At 38.9% G+C, this 17,697-nt stretch overlaps 1 protein-coding gene across 1 annotated transcript in view; it reads right to left on the bottom strand.

Moving 5' to 3' along the window:
* Positions 1-17,697, bottom strand: part of CCDC146 (coiled-coil domain containing 146) — a 109,137-nt gene that overhangs the window by 24,836 nt on the left and 66,604 nt on the right. The window contains exons 4-8 of the mRNA XM_067746010.1: positions 12,700-12,757; positions 10,670-10,843; positions 8,539-8,612; positions 7,381-7,608; positions 6,548-6,734 (exon numbers count right to left, since the gene is read on the bottom strand). Coding sequence (XP_067602111.1) covers positions 6,548-6,734; positions 7,381-7,608; positions 8,539-8,612; positions 10,670-10,843; positions 12,700-12,757 — 721 coding nt within the window. The remainder of the gene's footprint in view (positions 1-6,547; positions 6,735-7,380; positions 7,609-8,538; positions 8,613-10,669; positions 10,844-12,699; positions 12,758-17,697) is intronic.

The following is a 17,697-nucleotide window of genomic DNA, read 5'->3' as shown; positions in this document are numbered from 1 at the left end:
TGCTAATCCCAAATTCCCAATTCCTCCCCGACTGCGCCACCAGGGGAGCCCCCTTCTGTATGTATTCTTAACAGAAATGTCTATTTAGTTCTTCTGCCTATTTTTGGATTGGGTTGTTTGTTTTTGTTGTTGAGTTGTATGAGCTGTTTGTATATTTTGGAAATTAATCCCTTGTTGGTTACATCATTTGCAAATATTTTCTCCCCTTTCATAGGTTGTCTTTTCGTTTTGTTTATGGTTTCCTTTGCTGTGCAAAACCTTGGAAGTTAGATTAGGTCCCATATTTTTTTATCTTTGCTTTTATTTCTATTGCTTTGGTAGACTGTGTATGTTACCTCTTAAGTGAGAGTTTGAGGAGTAGGGATTATTTATCCATTTGGTGTGGGATATATAGGCCCCTGTTGTGTTCCCTGAACAGTTAGAGTTACCCCAAGTAGTTCAGACTCTTAAACATATGCACTCACCCTTGGTTCTTTATACTCCGTGAAAAATTGCCTCTTCTAGTCATTGGTCATTCTTTTCTCTTCCATCTGATTTTTCTTTTATCAGTTTTACCTGAATACACTTTCCAGTCTACATTCATTGACCAAAAAAATAATCTTGCAATGAACATTTTTTTTACTCATTTAAACCATTATCTTCAACTCTCTTTTTCTTTTTTGAAGTAGGCACTAGGCCATTATTTAGTTTTATTTTATGAACACTCAAACTTTCCAAAATGTTGTACAAATCAGTTGCCTTGAGAGGAATGCCAGAACCCCAGCTATTCTGAGCTGAGAAGCCAGCACAAGGAGAGAGACCCTAGAGCATTCATCAAAGCAAAGTAAGTGACCAGAGCAAGTGAGGCTGGATTATTTCTTCCAAAATGACTTTGCTTTTCAGTTTGGTGTTTCAGTTTGGTGTTCCTGGGAGCAGCAGAGTCCTGGGCTCAGGATATGGTCGGTCATTTCTACTTTGCATTAAATGCTTACTCCTGTGTGCTTTGTGTTGGGAGCAAATTAGCAAGATTCTCCTCTCAATCCAGAATTGAGTTTAGACACTGAGCACTACTGCCTACTCCCCACAACCTCACGTTTCTTATCGTGGAGGTGGTCCTTTTACCAATGGAGGGAGGCCTCTGGCCAGTGAGGTATCCTCTACTATGCTTGGAACTTACTGGGCAATGAGCACCACTGAGGTGAGCCTTTGAGTGAAGGCAGAAAACAGGGTTCAGAAGGTCTCCTTGTTTCTAATTATAGCTTCTCAAATAGGCTGCATTTATTTCCACATCCCCAGTGGCTGTGTGTCACATGTAGTTAGCACTACTGTTGTTACTAAGAGGTAACATGTCCACTTGCTGTCTGCCTGGGAAGGTTTTAAAGGTTGTATATTCATTATCAATTTTTTTTTCAGTTTTAATATTTTTTAAATTGAAGTATAGTTGATATACAATGTGTTAATTTCTGCTGTACGGCATAGTGATTCAGTTATACATATATATACACATTCCTTTTTAATATTCTTTTCCATTAAGGTTTATCATAGGATATTGAATATAGTTCTCTGTGCTATACAGTAGGACATTGTTGTTTCTAATTTTTTTATTTAAAAAAATTAGCTATAGTTGATTTACAATATCGTGTTAGTTTCAGGTGTACAGGTTCAGATTCTTTTCCATAATAGGTTATTACAAGATATTGAATATAGCTACCTGTGCTATACAGTAAATCCTTGTTGTTTACCTATTTTATATATGTGGGTATTTATCTGTTAATCCCATACTCCTAATTTATCCCTCCCCCTCCCCTTTCCACTTTGGTAACCATAATTTTTTTCCTATATCTGTGAGTCTATTTCTCTTTTGTAAATAAGTTCATTTGTATCATTTTTTTAGATTCCACATATAAGTGATATCACATGATATTTGTCTTTCTGTGTCTGATTTACTTCACTTAGTATGATAATCTCTAGGTCCATCCATGTTGCTGCAAATGGCATGATTTCATTTTTTTATGGCTAATATTCTGTGTGTGTATGTATGTGTGTGTATGTGCATATATATATATATATATATATATAACATCTTCTTTATCCATTCATCTGTTGATGGGACACTTAGGTTGCTTCCATGTCTTGGCTATTGCAAAAGTGCTGCTATGAACATTGGGGTGGATATATCTTTTCAAATTAGAGTTTTCATCTTTTCTGGATATATGCCCAGGAGTGGGATTGCTGGATCATATGGTAGCTCTATTTTTAGTCTTTTAAGGAACCTCCACACTGTTGTCCATAATGCTTGTACCAATTTACATTCCCACCAACAGTGTAGGAGGGTTCCCTTTTCTCCACACCTTCTCCAGCATTTATTATTTGTAGATTTTTTGATGATAGCCACTCTGACTGGTGTGATACTTCATTATAGTTCTGATTTGCATTTCTCTAATAATTAGCAATGTTGAGCATCTTTTCATGTGCCTGAGGGCCACCTGTATGTCTTCTTTAGAGAAATGTCTGTTTAGGTCTCTGCCCATTTTTAATTGGGTTGTTTGTTTTCTTTTTTTTTTTAATATTGAGCTGTATGAGCTGCTTGTATATTTTGGAAATTAATCTCTATCGGTTGCATTATTTGCAAATCTTTTCTCCCAGTCCATTGGTTGTCTTTTCGTTTTGTTTATGCTTTCCTTTGCTTTGCAAAAGCTTATATGGTTGATTAGATTCCCTTTGTTTATTTATGCTTTTATTTCTATTGCCTTGCAAGACTGACCCAAGAGAATTTATGTTAGAGAATGTTTTGCCTATGTTTTCTTCTTTTTTTTGTAATTTATGTATTTATTTTTGGCTGCATTGGGTCTTTGTTGCTGCATGTGGGCTTTCTCTAGTTGTGGTGAGCGGGGGCTCCTCTGCGTTGCAGTGCGCGGGCTTCTCATTGTGGTGGCTTCTCTTGTTGAGGAGCACAGGCTCTAGGCACGTGGGCTTCAGCAGTTGTGGCTTGCTGGCTCTGGAGCACAGGCTCAGTAGTTGTGGCGCACAGGCTCAGTTGCTCCGTGGCATGTGGGATCTTCCTGGACCAGGACTCGAACCCGTGTCCCCTGCATTGGCAGGTGGATTCTTAACCACTGCTCTACCAGGGAAGCCCCTGCCTATGTTTTCTTCTAGAATTTTTATGGTTTCATGTCTTATATTTAAGTCTTTAAGTCATTTTGAGTTTATTTTTGTATATGGTGTTAGGCAGTGTTCTAATATCATTGATTTACATGAGGCTGTCCAGCTTTGCCAACACCACTTGCTGAAGAGACTGTTTTTTCTCCATTGTATATTATTGCCTCCTTTGCTGAAGATTAACTGACTGAAGATGTGTGGGTTTATTTCTGGGCTCTCTATTCTGTTCCATTGATCTATATGTCTGTTTTTGTGCCAGTGCCATGTTGTTTTGATTACCATAGCTTTGTAGTATTGTCTAAAGTCTGGGCGGGTTATGCCTCCAGCTTTGTTATTTCTTGGGAGGTCCATCTTCTACCTGCCCATGCCTAGACTTGGCAAATGCTTCAGGGAGGAAAAAGCCTACCTGTCTCTGTTCACCTATGAAGTGTATATGCTGTTTTAGAATTTACTTCCCACAACTCTCATATGTCTTTTTAAAATATCTGATTTTTAGTTTATCCATTTTTTCTGGCTACTATGACAGGAACCATGGTCTACTGCAATATTTCATATCTTAACTGGAAGTATAAATGGCAGAATTACATTTTATATTATGTTTATGTACCCCTTCTATTTTATTTAATTGAGATTTTCTGGTAGAGACCAACTTAATTTTGTTTAGGGTGTGTCATATTTTAGAACCAATATTGTGACTTTTATCAGTGTATAACTGCTTTTGAGATCACTAATAGGTATTTCTCTAAGGGACAAATTATCTTACTGCTTCTATTTATCTTTTACTTTTAAGGGTAATGTTTTGTTGAGTCAGCATTAGCAAATATTTAACAGAGTGACTTTATTTACTACTGGAATCACCACAATAGATTACTAAAGGCAATGATAATTTTTTTCCTATTATTGTTTAAAGAAATCTTACTTATGGTTATTTGGTCAATAAACAGGGATTGTATTATCAATAAAAACAACATTTGCTGCTCCTAAGAGCTTCCTACTCATCACATCTAGGATTCCACTAGGTCTTAGAAGAAATGTTTTAGCTGCTAATCACTGTAAATCTCACCGTGATTGAGGTGGAGTACCAGAAGGTCTGTGTTTACCCAAAGTTCCAACTTAACATCCTAATGTGAAAGGCTTTGGGCTAAAATAGAATAGCTTGTAGTTAGCCAATACTTCAAGTAAGAATAATTTGAAAAGTTGGATTTAAAAAATATATGTGAACGTATGAGAGTTGCAAAGGTAAATAGAGTTAAAGTCTTCAAAGATTCTAGCATTATCCAGGAAGTAGTAAAAGAATTTTTACTGGACTCTAATTTAAGGATGAATGGTGTCATCTTTAGGATAACCACTCGGGATGGAAAGAGAATGCAAAACTAATGCATATCAAAAATGGGGAAAATAGAACAATAGGAAATTGAACAATTCATCTTTTTGATTAACCCGAAAGAAGAAAAGATAGGAGAGAAAATGAGACATACAATAGATGGGACAAAGAAAAAGCAATAGTAATATGGTAGACATAAGCCCAAGTGTATCCATAATTACTTTAAATGTTTTTGGACTAAATACAAGAACTGAAAGGCATAAGTTTTCAGACTAGATATTAAAAAGTATATCCTGCATATGAAAGACACACCTAGATGAGGACAAAGAGAGAATGAAAGTAAATGGTTGGATAAGGAAATAATCATGCAAAATCTAACAACAATAAAAAAAAAACTAGTGTAATGGTTGATTGTACTAATATCAGACAACGTAAACTTTTATGGAAAAAAGCATTTCTATAGTTTAAAATATTTCATTGTCATAAAAGAATCAATCTACATGCAGGAATTTTAATAAAACTATTAAAAGTAGATGAGAAACATAAATACTGTTGTTTTATTTAATAATAACAAATAACTGTTTATTTGTTTTGCAAAATTGTGAAAAGCACATTTTGCCCCATTGAGATAGGAAAAAAGGTCCATGAGTCCCATCTGACAGCAAGACCAAGACCTAGTTATTTAGAATACTCATAACTCTAACCAGTTATTTTCACACTTTGCTAAATCTTGGTCTTTCAATCAGGATAGGCTAGGTTATGCTAAAGAAACAAGCCCAACTATCATGGCTCAAAAGCCTGTGGCCAGTCAAGGTGATTCTCCATGACCACAGTTGGCTCAGCATTCCTGGATGCTTCCATTTGCAGCACTTCCATGTCATCTTGTACTTCCACAATGGCCACGGGATGGGGGAAAGAGCTAGAGGGTCTCACACTGCTCCAGGATGGAAGGAACGTGTGTCATTTCTGCCCACAATCCATTGGCCAGAACCAATCATATGACCCTGCTCAATGACAGAGGGTACAAGGAAGTATAAACCTTCCATATTCCCAGAAGGAGAAGAGCATTAGGCTTATAGGTTAGGATCAGAAGTGTCTACCATAGCTGGAAACTCCTGTTTACATGTCTGAGGTCATGAACCTCCATAAGGTCAGGGACCATGACAATCCTGAAGAAAACAGGTATGATTTCTGTACCCCCAGCTGCTTCATCTCAGAGACTGATCTCATTTTCACCAAAGGAAGCACTGACTAAGGCCTGGGCACAGGGATGCAGCCCTCTCAACAATCCACTGCCTTTTAGCACTGCTCGGTTGATTAGCACAGGGAGTGCCACGTGAGAGAGGAGGGAATCAGAGGCAACAGGACCAAAACCCCTCCATTTGGGAGTGCAGAGGTAGTAAGAAAGTAACAGCTATACTGAGCATTCTCCGGTTGTAGTACACCTCTGATACTGCACAAAATTATCCAGGTAGCCAGACATTGGGTTCTGATGGCCCTTGACTAATTGGAGGTACAGGCTGACTGTCCATCTATATTTACATGATCTGATCTTGTTTCTGACTATTGTAGTCTACAGTGACACCATTCTGGATCTGACTCTTTCAACTACTTCAAACATAGTGGTCCACTTGGTCCTACCCTGTAATGAACCCGTTAGCTCTTCCAGAGCCGGATGGCCAAACTGCCTCCCCTGGCCAGGCTGCTGCTTGATCCCAATAAGACATTTCTCTAATCTTGGGCTAACGAAAAGATTGAAACATACTATAAGACAGAGCCTCTATAACAGGTTTGATCCATTTTAAAGTTATCTTTTCTCTGTTCTTTTCCTTTCCCTCTTTCTTTATTGACAGCAAAAACAAATTCTTGAAATATTTTTGCTTAAAAAAGACAGTACTGAGGGAATTCCCTGGCGGTCCAGTGGTTAGGACTCTACGCTCTCACTGCCAAGGGCCTGAGTTCAGTCTCTGGCTGGGGAACTAAGATCCTACAAGAAAAAAAAAAAAAAAAAACCAAACCAAAAAACCCAAAAAACAAAAAGACGTCGCAGAGCTTACAAACCCGATAGTGGTGTTTAGCACCCACCTCTAACAGAAGCCTTTGTTGCAGTGCTTGTGTTTGTGTGAGTGCATCCCAGGACACTTTCAAGAGTAGCTCCATTTTTTTTAAATTTCGAAAATCTCGCTCTTTCTCTCTCTGCTTACGGGAAAGTTCATCATGGTAGTTTTGCTTGTCAGTGAGACAGTTTCGTAAATTGAGATCCAAGATCCCTCTGTTCCGGGTAAAAAGAGAATATGAAAGTGATTTGTCATCAACTGCCCTTCATGTTTTTCAAGACAGTGTGCTCAGCAGGTGCATAAGGAACTATTTTCATGCTAGAATCAAATTGTAAGTAATGCCCAAAGCAGTTCTGTTTGCGAGTTCTTGTCAGAGTCACAGCCACTAAAAAAACCCCAAATGGAAGAGCAAATTGGCAGAGGCAGAAGTTTCTAGTCTCCCTGAAATTTTGCTTAAAAATGGAAAATAACACTCTGCCAGAGACTCATACCACAAAATTGCTCCCATTAGGAAAAAATCATGATTACCTCAGAATACAATAATTTTCAGGGAAAAAAGTCCCTCCATTATAGCACACTCCAGTGATAGAATTTCCCTGAGGCATGTTTTAGAAACTGAAAAAAGTGCGATAGATTGTGTCCTTAAGTTTTTGGGCACAGGAAATTGAGGGCAGTGAAGAATAAAGGATGGAGAAATACTTTGAAATGCTTTATTTAATAATATATTTTTATTAATGGTAAAAATGTAAACTTCTATAAGAATGTTTATTGAATCAATGTAAATGTTTGAGATTATGTTTTGAATCCTCAAATACAAATTGAAGAAAATTTAGATGACAGAAACACATTAATATAACTAACCTTTCAGTTAGTGAAGTTGCTTCATTCTCTCTGGTTAATTCCAGTAGCTTGACCAACTGGTTATACTCTTGTTCTTTAATTTCAAGCAAGGCTCGTTTTCCTTCAACTTCCTTTATTGTGTCCTCCTTTTCTTCCATTACAGCGTTAATTTTGGTTTCAACTTTCTTTAGGGAGTCATTTAGCTCTTTGAGTTCATATTCCACGACCAGTTTTTTCTTTTCCATTTCTCTGTGAGGGATACATACATACACATATACATTTGTGCCCAACACACACATGAGTTTGCCTTATTTTGAGCCCAGGCTGTCTACCTATTTTTACTTTCTGACCAGGCAACAGAAGGGCTAGTCACAAATTCAGTGATCTCAGAAGTGGGGTGAAGACCACAGATGAGTGGGACTGAGGGGATATCTCCATTGAGTGCCACTGAGGGCAGGAATTTGTCCAGCCTCCCCACTTTCTCCCCAGATCCCCACTGCTACCCTCTCCTGGGATTCTGCCCTCATCCTGACCAGCCTCCCTGAATTGAGGTAAATTTCTCAACTTTGGTGCTAGTGGGCTTGGCTTTTAGAAACGTTACTAGTGTCTGCTGCTTTTTTTCTCTCTTCTTTTAAGATCAGTCACCAGAGCAATCATAGTACTTCTCCAGATTTTTGTATCTTCACTTATCTTTACCCTTTTCGGTTCCTCTAAACCTTGAGAATTCCTCAGTGACTTCTGCCTCCAAATCTGCTCTGAATGCTTGGGGGTCTTACACACGTGAATAGCTGGCAAGTGAAGAGTTACTGTCACTTGGGCTTTAGGCATCTGGCTGGCCAACATATATCTAGACCATGAAACTCTACACAGTTCCAATCATTTATTCCATACACAGATCTGTTAAAGTCAGTTGGTGTTCTCCATAGAGATATGATATAAAATTGGAAAGAGAATATTGTCCCAAAATTAAGACATAAATGCTAGGAATGACAGTAATGTGCTGCACTACATTCTCCTGAAGAACTTGATATATACAACCTAGACAGGGCCAAATGCAGATATTTCTAAAATTATAACAGTAATTCGATGTGTTCAGTGGTTAATATTCTTGTTTTAGCATGCACACATAACTTGGGGGAGCGTGGGCTGGGAGGGATAAAAAATAAAATTAAGCCATACACTTTTTTGCGTGTTGTTTTTTCTATCTCTTTTCCAATTTGTACAGGAATGGATTGATGGTGGACCTCTTCAGCCTAGTAAAGAAATGCAACCATGTTAAATTATGTAGTCTTGGACCAGAAGCAGTCAAGCAAATTAAACAGGAAAGAGAAAAGAACTACGAGGTGTAGAATTCTTACTGTCTGTCCTGTACTATGCAGTGTGCTTTAATTATTCCATTTAATATTCATAATGACCTTACAAGATGGTAATGGTTGTTACCATTTTAAAGAGGAGCTAACTGAGTGTAACACATCCTCTGGGCGCTCTGCGTAGATTCCCTTTATGGAGGTACACCCATCCCTCAGAGGTTGCAGAGGCTGCTGACAGCTCATGCTTGTTCTCTCCACAGGATTGCCATGGCTGGCAGAGCTGCCTTGTCGGGGGATGGTGGGTGGAAGGTGGAGGAGAGCAGGCTGTGACCCATGTGGAGATATAGCAGCCCATCCCTCTGCCTCAGGGTGGAGCAACCACTGCGGTGCAATTCATGGCATCAGGTTGCCAGGAGGGTTCTCCTGAAACCGAATTTTGGCCCGCTTCGAACCCCACCTCTAGCCTGTTTCCCTCGCTACCCTATGGGATTCTCCTTAGAGCTCCTGCTCAGTGAATACTTGTCTTAATCTCTGCTTCTAGGGAACCCTGCCTAAGACCGAGGCTAAGTGAAGGTACATAATTTTCCCAAACTCACACAGCTTGTAAATGGCAAGGCCAAGATCAGAAGCTCGTTTTGTCTCAGGCCACTTTGCACCGTGCTCTGTGGATTCGCGGAGGATTCACTTTTAGCCTCAAGGATCTTATGTACGTGGCAGGGGTTGTGGAAGAGCCCCTTCCTGCCTGAGGATCACACTGGACTTTGGGGTCTGGCGTAACACAGATGCTTGGGGTTGAGGACATCCCTGCAGTGTGGTGCGTTTCTCCCTGGGATCTTGCTCAGTCTTGAGGCAGATCTAAATTTTGTGAGGCTGAAACTTGTACAATTTGGGGAGCTCTTTTTTTTTTTTTAAAGTATTATATATTTATTTATTTATAAAGTTATTTATTTATTTATGGCCGCTTGGGGTCTTCGTTGCTGCGCACAGGCTTGTCTAGTTGCGGCGAGCGGGGGCTACTCTTCATTGTGGTGCGCGGGCCTCTCATTGCGGTGGCTTGTCTTGTTGCAGAGCACGGGCTCTAGGCACGTGGGCTCAGTAGTTGTGGCTCGCAGTCTCTAGAGCGCAGGCTCAGTAGTTGTGGCACGCGGGCTTAGTTGCTCTGTGGCATGTGGGATCTTCCCGGACCAGGGCTCGAACACGTGTTCCCTGCCTTGGCAGGTGGATTCTTAACCACTGTGCCACCAGGGAAGTCCTGGGGAGCTCTTTTTAAGAAAAAGAATCAACAGTTATAAATGATACTTAGGTTCAGGACCTTGGTGGTGGTTCGTGCATGTGAAGCCTTAGTTTCATTGGGTTCCTTGTAAATTCACCCATGCTCAGTGCCTGTGTTCTGGGTGGCATCTGGGTACATCTTGGCCGACCGCTCTGACTCTTAAGGAAAAGGAGGTCAAAGTGAATCATAACTGTCCTCTAAGCCAAGGTGTCTCAGATGTAGTTTTAAGACATAAGTCTAGGTTACTTCGATTGTTTCGAGACCTATTATACAAAGGTTTCAAAATAAAATGAAATTTAATTATCTCCTAAAACATAAATACAGGCCCTGCATCACTTTCACGGTGAGAGGGAAGTGAAGTGGAATCAAACAAAGAAGGATGCAGTAATAACAGTATACAAAAGAGGTTAGAACATTTGCTTGCTCTTGAAGGAAGTGACTGTGTTTGTGACACTCATTTCCAATATTGAAGAATGCTTGCTGAGGTTTAGAGAGGCCTTTTCCCCAGGTCAGGACTCCAATTTAGAGTGATGCTACCAAACACTCCAGAGTCTTTTGTGAATTCCCAGAGCCCAGGTTTAGTTTGATAGGATCAGTCACAATGCAGAACATTTCAGTGTGTGTGTTTTGGTCTTTGTCAAACATTTGCAGTCAATCTTCATACCCATGCCCCTTTATGTCCTTGCAGGCACAATGTTTAAATATTTATGAGCTGTGAGTAACATACCTTTAAGGTGACCTGAGATTCGAACAATTCTTCTAGTTCCTTCTGCTCCTTTAGTAATTGCTTTTGCTTGGATGTCAAATCTTCCCGTAAATTTTTAATTTCTAATTTCTTCTGTGTTACTTCCTTACGTAATTCTTCAGTGCTTTCTCTCAATATTCTCATCTTCTCCATTTCCTTTAAAAGTCATGAAAATTATCAGATTATACAGAGTCTGAGCAAACATTTGTCTTCTTAAAAATCAAATTAAAAATAATTTTACTCACCATCTTGATTATATTTGTTTTGAGATTCATGAATGATTTCTTGCGCAGTTAAATGCAACTTATTATTTCTGACCTCTTCAATAAAGGCATGGCAATTATACTGCGTGTGTTAAACATTTCACATTAGATTTGAACTCATTTTTAAATTAATGCTCTTTTTTATCTTCCTACGTTTTAAGTGTTTCCTTTTTCTGAGTTCATATTTATTTCATACCAAAAAGCGTTAGTAAAAATTCCCAGCCTTTTTTCTAGTAGCTTTGTGATTTGGCAACACCAGATGCAAATAATCTTTGAATATCAGGTTTATGGTTTTCCTGAGTCACACATGAGAATTAAAGATTAGGAAGTTTATATTTGGAATATCGTATCCTTGGCACTCCTTAATCCCCTGCTCTCTTATTAATACTACTTCTCTAACTCAGGCACATTACCCCCAAATGCCCTCTGCCCCAGACTCCTAACAGGTCTTTGTTTCCCATGACTGATTTTCTGGGGAGTGTTTAACTTGTGAGAGAGAAGCCTTCTTATACTCAGAAGGTCCACACATTACTAATGACTTAGTGGAAGGATCCATTTAGCCTGCTCTGGCCTTTCTGCATATCACCCTCGTCCTCCTCCACTGTGGCTTCGAGGGTAAAATTGGTGATCCTATGGTCAGGAACTAAAATCCACAATGCTTTTTCCCACAGAATCTGTGCTGAAAATGATGGTTAGGAATACTTGTGTACTAGTATATAATATATACATAATTATATTAATATATAATATGATGTATCAATATATTCATACTCATATATATTATAGCATTTTACTCTATGCATATAGAGTAAAGGCATTTTACTCTATGCCTTGGAATTAGACCACCAACAACATACTTTTTAAATAGAACCATTTAGAAGGTGAAAGCAATGCAAAGTGTGATGATCTCTGTATTTACTTTCTATGATAGATTGCAAAAAAAGGGACATAAATTCCTCCTATTTTTGTTTGCATGCCTCTTTGCAATATGTCTTCGTCCTTATTCCCATTAAGAGGTAGGACCTATTTCTCTCCCCATTGATTCTAGATGTGACCATGCGACTTGCTTGGACCAATGTGATGTTACCAACAGTGATTTAAGCAGAGGCTTGAAAAGTGCGTGTGTTGGGGTTTGCCCTCTCTTGAGACTCTCTGTCTCTTTCCTGAGACTGGAAACCCTTCCACCGTCATGAGAGTAACCAGTGACATGTGACCTTAGACCAACTAGCGGCCCAACTGGCTGACGTATGAATGAAGCCATCCTAGGCCTTCCAGCCCCAAATGAGCCAGCTCAGACCAGAAGAATTCAGAACTGAGGAAAATAAGAAACGGCTGTTGTTTTAAACCACTATGTTTTGGGGCAGTTTGTTAGGCAGGAATGAATAAGTGATACACCTTTATAAAAAATTCTTGTAATAAGCTTGAGACAGTCAGGAAGCTATGAGAGTAATAGCTATAGCAAAAATAATGTTTTTAAGTGCCAACCATTTTTTCTTCTGAAAACAAAGCAGATATTGTCCAACTAAACATAACCTGAACTAGATGCCAAACAGCTAAATCCTGTAATAGGCACCACTTATGTTTACTGTAAAAGTTATGCAGATATTCCTTTCAGCACCATCCATTGTTAAGATTTCTGGGTCTTTCAAATGTTTCAGGGTATGGTTGTTGTGATAAACGTTAATATTTATCAAAAGGGATGTTTCAATCCAGCCGTATTTAACAAAGTCTAGATCATCTAAGACTTACTCCTGGCTTAGGTATCTTCTCGATTTCCTTTATTATGAGGCTTTTCTCTTCCATTAAGCTGCAAAACACAAAAACAACTTTGACAAAGTACAAAAAAGTATACTATTTCCACAGTAATAACTTTCTATTTTCTCTTCTCAGAATGCACTCCCAGGTGTGTTTGCCAGACCTGGTGTCCATCCTTTGTGATGGCTTCACTGAGTCCCACAGGCCCATTTAGGTGCTCCCTCCCCAGTCCTGCCTCAACACTGTACACACACCCATCAAAGCAGTTCTCTCATCATATTGTACCTGCTTGGGAGCACGAACTGCCCCCCAGACTCAAGTTCCTTCAGGCGGACTCTGGACTTTTTCTTTTATTTGCAGTAAACTAGTACCCGCCTGGATTACTGCTACAGCCTCTACTGCTTTCATCAAATTATCAGATCCCACTAGCCAGTAGGTCTAAAGATGCATGCATACCAGGTTTATTTTTATGAAATTGTATTTGCAATAAAGTAAATTAACATTTGTGTAATAAGTATGCACCACGTGGAATTTAGTATAGGTTAGGTGTGTGGGCCACAGGCTGAAGTTGAAGTTTTTCAGAGTTTTGGACACTTACACCTTTCCTTTTAGAGCTTGCGTATAAATTGCTATTTTACTTCCAAGCTGTTGATCTTACACCTCAGCCGTGTTGCCACCAGGGGGTGGTAGTGTGCTGCCATCTCTGGATTGTAAAGACCACCTGAGAGTCCCTGAGTTTCAAAATGGTGATGTGAAACTCTCCCACAAGATAAGGCTTACAGTCTTTTCTTTAAATATAAAATGATATTTTCTTAAACAAACATAAAATGGATAATTCTTTAGGACATTTTAAATTACATTTCTATCATCCGTTTTCTCTCTCTCTCTCTCTTTTTTTTTAAATCTTTATTGGAGTGTAATTGCTTCACAATACTGTGTTAGTTTCTGTTGTACAACCAAGTGAATCAGCCATATGCATACATATATCCCCATATCCCCTCCCTCTTGAGCCTCCCTATCCCACCTCTCTAGGTCATCGCAAAGCACGGAGCTGATCTCCCTGTGCTATGCAGCTGCTTCCCACTAGCTAACTATTTTACATTCGGTAGTGTATATATGTCAATGCTACTCTCACTTGGCCCCAGCTTCCCTCTCCCCTGCCCCGGGTCCTCAAGTCCATTCTCTATGTCTACATATTTATTCCTGCCCTGCCAGTAGGTTCATCAGTGCATCAGTGCCATTATTATTTATTTTTTTTAGATTCCATATATATGTGCTAGCATCTGGTATTTGTTTTTCTGTTTCTGACTTACTTCACTCTGTATGACAGACTCTAGGTCCATCCACCTCACTACAAATAACTCAATTTCGTTTCTTTTTATGGCTGAGTAATATTCCATTGTATATATGTGCCACATCTTCTTTATTGATTCATCTGTCGATGGACATTTAGGTTGGTTCCATGTCCTGGCTATTGTAAATAGTGCTGCAGTGAACATTGTGGTGGTACATGTCTCTCTTTGAATTATAGTTTTCTTAGGGTATATGCCCAGGAGTGTGATTGCGGGGTCATGTGGTAGTTCTATTTTTAGTTTTTTAAGGAAGCTCCATACTGTTCTGCATAGTGGCTGTATCAATTTACATTCCCACCAACAGAGCAGGAGGGTTCACTTTTCACCACACCCTTTCCAGCATTTATTGTTTCTAGATTTTTTGATAATGGCCATTGTGACCTGTGTGAGGTGATACCTCATTGTAGTTTTGAGTTGCATTTCTCTAATAATTAGTGATGTTGAGCATCTTTTCATGTGCCTCTTGGCCATCTGTATGTCTTCTTTGGTGAAATGTCTATTTAGATCTTCCACCCATTTTTTAATTGAATTGTTTGTTTCGTTGATATTGAGCTCCATGAGCTGTTTGTATATTTTGGAGATTAATCCTTTGTCTGTTGTTTCATTTGAAAATATTTTCTCCCATTCTGAGGGATGTCTTTTCATCTTGTTTATGGTTTCCTTTGCTGGGCAAACAAAGAGTGTTTTTCCTGTGTTTTCCTCTGAGAGTTTTATAGAGTCTGGTCTTACATTTAGGTCTTAATCCATTTGGAGTTTATTTTTGTGTATGGTGTTAGGTAGTGTTCTAATTTCATTCTTTTACATGTAGCTGTCCAGTTTTCCCAGCACCACTTATTGAAGAGGTTATCTTTTCTCCATTGTATGTTCTTGCCTCCTTTGTCGTAAATTAGGTGACCATATGTGTGTAGGTTTATCTCTGGGCTTTCTATCCTGTACTATTGATCTATATTTCTGTTTTTGTGTCAGGACCATACTGTCTTGATTACTATAGCTTTGTAGTATAGTTTGAAGTCAGAAAGCCTGATTCCTCCAGCTCCATTTTTCTTTCTCAAGATTGCTTTGGCCATTCAGGGTCTTTTGTGTTTCCATACAAATTGTAAATTTTTTTGTTCTAATTCTGTGAAGAATGCCACTGGTAGTTTGATAGGGATTGCATTGGATCTGTAGATTGCTTTGGGTAGTATAGTCATTTTCACACTATTGATTCTTCCAATCCAAGAACGTAGTATATGTCTCCATCTCTATGTCATCTTTGATTCCTTTCATCAGTGTTTTATAGTTTTCTGAGTACAAGTCTTTCACCTCCTTAGGTAGGTTTATTCCTAGGTATTTTATTCTTTTTGTGGCCATAGTAAATGGGATTGTTTTCTTAATTTCTCTTTCTGATTTTTCATTGGTAGTGTATAGGGATGCCAGAGATTTCTGTGCATTAATTTTGTATCCTGCAACCTTACCAAATTCATTGATTAGTTCTAGTAGTTTTCTGGTGGCATCTTTAGGATTTTCTGTGTATAGTATCATGTCATCTGCAAACAGTGACAGTTTTACTTTTTCTTTTCCAACTTGTATTCCTTTTATTTCTTTTTCTTCTCTGATTGCCGTGGCTAGGACTTCCAAAAGTATGTTGAATAAGAGTGACGAGAGTGGACATCCTTGTCTTGTTCCTGATCTTAGTGGAAATGCTTTCAGTTTTTAACCATTGAGTATGATGTTCGCTGTGGGTTTGTCATATATAGCCTTTATTATGTTGAGGTAGGTTCCCTCTATGCCCCTCTTCTGGAGAGTTTTTATCATAATTCAGTGTTGAATTTTGTCAAAAGCTTTGTCTGCATCTATTGAGATGATCATATGGTTTTTATTCTTCAAGTTGTTAATATGGTGTATCACATTGATTGATTTGCGTATATTGAAGAATCCTTGCATCCCTGGGATAAATCCCACTTGATCATGATGTATGATCCTTTTAATATGTTTTTGGATTCTGTTTGCTAGTATTTTGTTCAGGATTTTTGCATCTGTGTTCATCAGTGATATTGGTCTATAGTTTTCTTTTTTTGTAATATCTTTTTCTGGTTTTGGTATCAGGGCGATGGTGGCTTCGTAAAATGAATTTGGGAGTGTTCCTCCCTCTGCAGTTTTTTGGAAGAGTTTGAAAAGGATTGGTTTTAGCTCTTCTCTAAATGTTTGATAGAATTTGCCTGTGAAGCCATCTGATTTTTTTCTTTTTTGTTAAGAAACATTGACGTTTTTCCTTTAAAAGATGTATACTTTTATTTATAGAAATACATCATTCATAATCCCACACCTCTCATACCACAGTTGATCATTTTTATTTTCCTTGTATATTTTAATGAAATTATATTAAATATGTATATATTATTGAATCCATTTTTACCTAACGTGTAATTAAAATAGTTTCCCAAGTTGCAAAACGGACTTCATAATTAATAGTTTAATAGCTAGTTTCAAGGTTTTCTAGTGGGTGGATGTACCATAATAAAATAATCCTTAATATTGATACTATCTAATATATACTGAACCTACTATATGCCACGGTCTTCACAAACATCATTTCTAAACTGCAGATCCTTTCTCAGTGGCTATTGTTACCTTCAATGTACAAATGAAGAAACTGAGGAGTTAGGCACCTCTTCCAAATTCACCGGTCAAGGCTGAAGTGACTATCAAACCTAGCTCTATCTGACTCCAGGGTGCTTTTCAGTATCAAGCTCCCTCTGGAATACATTGCTATTGAAATATTCCACTATTTTTCAGAAGTTAGATTGCTTTAGATTTTTTGCTTTTATAAATAATAATGTAAGAAACATCTGTATGCATTGTCTGTTTTCTCGTTTTGGGTTCTCATTTTTGCGTGGCATTGCTGGGATGAAAAAACGTTATTGTACGTGTGCCTCTTGATATACATAAACCTGTAAACTTTCAAACTGACATTAAAATCTACATCTGACATTTTCAGCTTTTCTGACTAAGGCGTGGTTCAGTGTCAGAGCTCCTCGGGATTCATTACTTTTCTACAGCAAGAGTCCGAACTGAAACCATGTCATCAAAGGGTTTTGGTTTTAAGGACTTGTGGGTGAAGAGGGACTGCTGGAAGCCCTGTGTGCTGCCAAGCGCAGAGAGGCGTCATCCACATCAGGAGTAGAACCAGCCTGAATGGGTGGAAGTTATAAGAAGGGAGATTTCTGAACCAATACAAGCGAAAGCCATCTAAGAGTCAGGCTGCCCGAAGCTGGGCTGGGCTGGGCTGGGCTGGGCTGCTGTGGGAGGCTGTGAGCCCCCATCGCTGGAGGTGCTGGAGCACAGACTGAGTGGCCACTGAGAGAAGCCTCAGGGGATTCTTAGAGTAGTCAGTGCTGAGGACCGCTCTGTGGACCCACAGTTCTCAATCTCTGACACGACTCAGAATCACACAGGAAGTCTGTAAGCAATTCAAACCTTGCCTTGAGTGGGGAGGCCCGGACAGAAAGTGGAATCGTTAGTTGTAGGGTTGGATCTGCCTTGTAAACGTGTATCTTGGGTGTTTCTCTCTCAGTTATGAGGACTATACGCTGCAAAACCTGTTCTAAGCTCGCTCTGTTCTTGGTTGGCACAGGGGGCGCAGGAAAGGTTTGGTTTTTTT

Source organism: Pseudorca crassidens, chromosome 8 (genome assembly GCF_039906515.1).
Source record: "Pseudorca crassidens isolate mPseCra1 chromosome 8, mPseCra1.hap1, whole genome shotgun sequence".
NCBI lineage: Eukaryota > Metazoa > Chordata > Mammalia > Artiodactyla > Delphinidae > Pseudorca > Pseudorca crassidens.
This window is presented reverse-complemented; position numbering and strand designations above follow the sequence as displayed.